Below are 5,727 nucleotides of genomic sequence, written 5' to 3' on the forward strand. Positions count from 1 at the left end.
GAAATAGTTGAATTTATAGCATCTTTTTATGAAAATGTTATATTGAAAGGCTTTTTTTCTATTTAAAAAAGTTGTTGAAGTTTTATATTGGAGACATCAAAATGTTTTGTGATGGATTATTTCATTAGTGATAAGGTTGATATAGGGAAGTACATATTGTGGAAGATTTTTGTTTAGCAAAATAAGTTTATATTCTGAAACAGAATTTAATGAAAGACCACATTTTATAAGGAATTTATTCATATGGAAGATTTCTTTGTTACTCGCATTTAAAGTTTCCTAAATAAATTTAGATTTTGTTAATAATTTGTATTAAAGCTATTATCGTTCCTTATAGACAGCAATTATTGTACGACAAACTGTTGCAGTAGCTGCTGCAGGCTTAGCCTGTAGCTTTTCTCCAAAACATAGAGAAAATGAAAAAATTAGGGTATTTAAGCTTTGGCCGCTTCGGCTTCTGCAGCAACTATTGCACGACCAGCTGCCTCAATAGCAGCTGCGGCTTCAGCCTGTCGACGTTCCTCTTCCTTTTCAAGCTGTTCCACCTTCTTGATTTTATTAAGTTTTCCTAGCGTGAAAAATTTATAAATATATTATTTCAAGCAATTTAATCGAAAGTTTTCATAAACTCACTGGCACATTTGAGCATAATTGTACCCCACCAAATGGACCAACCCCAACCAACGAAACAGAAGAGTACACAAAATAGCTGAGCAACTGCCACAATTATATTTATTATAAGAGACCCAACGCGTGCCTTTGCGCTATCGTGCTGAGAAAAACGTGGTATGCCAATACAAATGCAGAATATACCAGATAAGAGAGTACCTATAAAAAAAGATAAGTATCATAAAGGGAATTATATATCTATATAATGTGTGGGTGAATCCATTCCACAAGAACTTTAGTAAAGACAGCTATTTTCAGCAAATTTTATACTACGCTACAAAAAGTTTATTTCCTGATATAGTTTATTTCTCCAGTTATTTAGGTATGTAGTTGTAAACTTTTTACATTAATTACCTTAACAACAACCACATACCTCATCTACCTGTAAAAAGTAACGACATTTTTACATTAATAGAGAAATTCCGGTTTTAAAAGCACTATACATAAAAACGAAGCTATATTAACATAAATCGTAGTGGAAAAATTGCTCAAAATAGCTGTCATTACTAATACCCCTTATTACTGGGGTTTCCCGGAACTGAGAATCATGTCAGAAATAAATATAAAGAAAAAAATATTGAAAAGACTTGCCAAGCCCTGGAACAACAGTGTTGCAAATAGCACAAAACCATGCCAAAAATAGTGGTAACACTGGTATAGCACCTTTCATTTTTGAATTGTATTCCACTAAGTCCACATGAAGCTTACGTCGAGTATCCTGTAAATTAATAGGAGAAAAAATAAATTTTAATTGTAGAAATGAATTTATTATGAAAAAGACATCTACTTCTGTCGGTGGTGGTGGAGCCTTGATACTTTGACGTCTACTCTCGCTTGGCTTGGGTACCTTCTCTTTTCTACAGAAAAATACTCGACTCCAGAAACGTTTACAGCAGCCACTTAAAAATTTTATTTATATCAATACATTTATATTAATATGAATATTTATTTGCTAAATTACTTGAAAAATTTAACTTACTCTTTTGGTGTTTCATCCACTCCTTGTAAGACTGAAGCATCTGTTGCAGATATGCCACGTTCCGGATCTTGCCAAGCAGCGGAGCCTGCACCCAGTGAACCGCCTACAGAGCTCACTGTAGAACCTCTTGGGCCTCGTTTACAAATGCATGGTATGCAAAAGCAGCACTTGTTAACCTCAGTTTCATGACCAGTTTTTGGATCGATCTTATTCACCGAACGACAGCAGAAAATTTTACTCAAACACAAACCACATTTATTTTGTTTCGTTGGTGACATTGGTCCTTGTTGTTGCTGCTCTGGAATAGGCGTTGTTGGCATTGTAGCATGTCCACTTCCTTCCATTTTCGATTGTCGCTCGGCAATGACACTTTCTTCTTCTTCAGCTTGAGTTTTTGACTTTTTCCTTTTACAACTTTTGCAACAATTAAGTTTTTGCCAACAACTTGTCTTCTTCTTTTGGTCTAAGCTGCGAGTTTCATCAATTACCTCAAGATTTGTAGTTGTAGCACTACTAGTCGCTGACAATACAGGCTGTGTGGATTCATCGCTGTTTTTGTTTTTATTCCGACGACAACAACGTACGCAACGTGCTCTTCGACACGGCAGGCAAAATCGAAAGCAACATGGACAACAACCTTTGGGTGGATTATCGTCGTCTTTTACTTCCAGAAATTCTTGACTATTATTTCTGAAATTATGACAAATATGAAGTGTTCAAAGAATTTAAATATAATAAGTGTTCATTAAACCATATTTATTTTATTCTAAGAAACTTGTTTCAGATATAATGCACTAATAAAATATTGATGAGGAAATTGTGCAATTTTTCAAAAACTGGCTTAGTAACAGTACAGAATGGAAAATATAAACTCTCAGTGGAGTGATCCTAGCTAGTCTTTTGTGGTTTTAACAGACACTAATTGAACAGAAGACATTCCACCTTCCCAATGAAGGTAAGTGTGTTAGTTGTAATTGTAAACGACATCCTTATATCAGATGAGAATATAATCTTTCGATCCAATAATCCCATGATCTTTCTAGTCCAGAAGATCATAGGATTATTAGCTTCAAGGCACAGTCAACAATCTATTTCCTCAGACAGATTAATTGTGTTAAGTTGATTACACAGACCATAGTGACCCGTTAGATGCCCTACCAACTACTTTATCTCTGTTTTCAGATTATATAGTTCAGCTAGACTTATATATGGAGTAAGCATCAGCGTCTCAGGTATTGTGAGAATACGAAAAGGTTTTAAATGTAGGTGTAAGAGATTATCGATATCAAAAACAACACGTACATGGAATAACGAACGAGTGAAAAGCTTAGATTGGATGATTTTGATGAAGTCGGTCTTTTAATATTTCGCAATTGAAAAAAAAAAAGTTTGGAGATTGCAACGTTATTAAAGTGGAAATTAATAATTGAAGGTAATGCAGGCTCTAACAATTCAGTAGACCACCAAAAGACTTGAAGTAACATCTTTAGGAATATCTTAACGGCATTCCAAACTAATCGTCGTCCTGTTTACTATGAAACATTAAAATATATATTTTAAAGAATATTCTCCTAATCATGGAATGGGTTAAATATTTATTGTTCTTCCCAGAAAATATTAGCTAAATTTATGCATTTTTAAACAATAGTTAAAAACTGTAGGAATATTCAAAAAAATTACTAATTTTTAAACCGTAAGTAAAATACATTTTGAGAGGTCATAAAAAATTACTACTTCATTTATTTGTAAGGATTCAAAATTGTCTTGTTTACATTGAAGCTATTTGCAATGACCTCATATGTATATTTATATGAGTACAAATGAGTTTTTATTAACTTAAAAAAAATTCAGGTCAAGTATATAAAAGGTCATAATCGACATTGAGACTGTCCTAGGATATTATAACTGCAGCTATATATGGAATTATCAATAAAAATTTTAAAACTATGTACTATATTTAATTGTATTGTAGTTTGCGAACTTAAAATCAATTAATATAGTGAAAGCAAAAAATAATTGAATACTTTACGAGGTTTGTTCAAAAAGTAACGAGAGTTCAATTCTTTAAAAAAGTATTTACTTAGTCATTGACGTTTATTTCACCCCTTTAAAGTATTCCCTCATAACATTACTAAAAGTTCGGGAAACACTGTTTTGCTATTTGTTTCTGGTTTTAGTTTTCAGATCTATACACTATTTTTCTTTTATCTAATCTCCTTATCTCTTATCTGATCTTTCTTTATCTCTTATCTCCTTTTGTTTGTTTTAGGATAGGAACAAAAGTACAATGGCTGATGAAGAGAGTGATTAGAGCGTCCAGATTTTGCACCACCTTTCATGTATCATTGACCTTACTGAAAGACTTTGTATCATATATAAACACTTCATTGTGACATAGTATCGTCATTAATGGGCTCTCTTTAACAATAGTAATCATTTTTACTATATACTGTATTTTGTTTACCACAAGAGACCTAATGCCGCCACTGATTCAAATATTTGAATAATATTTAAAATCTGATATTGTAGCAAAAAAAAACAACTACTGTCAACATCAAAATTAAATTTTAAAGTGTTTCTTAATAGAAACTATTGTTTGAATAGAGAGGTATGTATTCTGAACAGTAGTAAATCACAATAGTAAAATTTTTATTATTTATTAATTAATTATTGCCAAATACCCATCAACAGTTTAGTTAGAACTATTTTTTATATTCAATTATTCGTAAATAATTTTTTGAGACTGCAGGTACTAAGTGTTGAATTCATACCCTGCCAAATTTGAGGCTCAGAGTCAGTGCTCATTAGCTAACTGACTCAAAACTGTATTTGATTTGCATGTTCTAGTTTATAGTTTTATTAATTTGCTGTAAGAGTTCTTTAACAAATTCACTTGCTATATTATATTAGAACGATATCATGAACCAGCTGTAGAATAATTGAATTAATTCAATATAGTTGTTTTTAAATTTCAATACTATTCTTTTTATTGAGGCATTACTTATTGTATTATATTTTGTGCATAGTATCTTATTTTAGAACTTAAGATAGTTTTTGGCAATACCCGAAACACTTGCATGGTCAACCAAAAATTCAATTAAATAATAAATAATAAAAATCATGTTGTTGTAATTCACTACTGTTCATAGTACTTCCCTACTGACAATAACTTTTAATAGTTAAAATGATTATCAAGTAAAGTTCTATAAAAAGTAAAATGACGAATTGTGAAATGAAACTTCAAATATTTTTAAATAATAACTCATACTGAAAGGAGAAGGAAAAAGTATTAATATTCAGACAGAAAGGACGCGGATAATAGTAATGATACTTATCATGACATTGATGGAAAATATTACCTCCGTTGTGAAATTAAATCGTTTGAAGGATATGAATGCCGACATTCAAAAGTTCCTATTATGTAGATTTTGCATAAATCAAAGTTCACCATGTGTGGCAAACCTTTTATACATTTAATTGGAGTGTAACATTTTTATGACTGAAGAAACCTTCAATAGTACTTGAGAAATTGTTATTTTTATTAATAATATTTTATAACTAGTCATTATTTGCTTGTCTATCTATCATAAAGTGTTGCAATTTTATTTTATTTCTTCATTGAAAGTGAATGAAATCTTTTTTTATTGCACCATCAAGTAATTAAAATTTGCGTGCCAATTATTTCACCTACATTTTTCTTGGATTGCTATTCAAGTTTTCCTAAATTATTCTTTCTTGGCCACAATAAATCAAATATGCCACATCTAAGTATTGGCATTCCACCAAGGCCACATTTGTTCATTTGGAAAAACATTTCTTCCAGAATGACGTGTATCGACTCGCCCCTTATTCACACTAAGCCAATTTAAAATTGATGTGCTTTTCGAAAAGAAATTGAAAGTAATTGCTTGTAATGCATTGGAGTAATGAATGCAAATCCAAACTTTCCATTTGAAGGCGAAAAAGTTTTGGAGGTGTTATTCAAGTTTTGTAGGAAACTGTTCGAACGTGGGTGTAACTTTCGTGGAAACTTTGTTTGTTCACAAGGAGTGCCTTTGAAAATAATTTGAGTACTTTTC

The 5,727-nt window shown here is 31.5% G+C and overlaps 1 protein-coding gene across 1 annotated transcript; it reads right to left on the reverse strand.

The window, feature by feature from the left end:
- Positions 1-250: 250 nt before the first annotated feature.
- LOC119674316 (protein stum-like) lies at positions 251-5,099 on the reverse strand. Its single transcript, XM_038085448.1, has 7 exons — positions 5,008-5,099; positions 1,983-2,338; positions 1,649-1,931; positions 1,457-1,568; positions 1,261-1,387; positions 634-828; positions 251-568 (listed from the first exon to the last, which is right to left on the reverse strand). Exons 1-7 carry the CDS (start codon positions 5,097-5,099, stop codon positions 435-437), a joined length of 1,299 nt encoding a protein of 432 aa, XP_037941376.1. The 3' UTR covers positions 251-434.
- Between the last annotated feature and the right edge of the window lie 628 nt (positions 5,100-5,727).

This window comes from Teleopsis dalmanni, chromosome 2, assembly GCF_002237135.1.
Source record: "Teleopsis dalmanni isolate 2A chromosome 2, ASM223713v2, whole genome shotgun sequence".
Lineage (NCBI taxonomy): Eukaryota > Metazoa > Arthropoda > Insecta > Diptera > Diopsidae > Teleopsis > Teleopsis dalmanni.

What these genes read in the sequence shown, in the direction of transcription:
- LOC119674316 (XM_038085448.1), bottom strand. Translation starts at nt 5,099, where the DNA reads ATGGTGAACTTTGATTTATGCAAAATCTACATAATAGGAACTTTTGAA. An exon ending in GTGGATGAAACACCAAAAGA is followed by an intron (nt 1,569 to 1,648) that starts GTAAGTTAAATT and finishes AAAATTTTTAAG; the next exon opens with TGGCTGCTGTAAACGTTTCT. An exon ending in CTCCACCACCACCGACAGAA is followed by an intron (nt 1,388 to 1,456) that starts GTAGATGTCTTT and finishes ATTAATTTACAG; the next exon opens with GATACTCGACGTAAGCTTCA.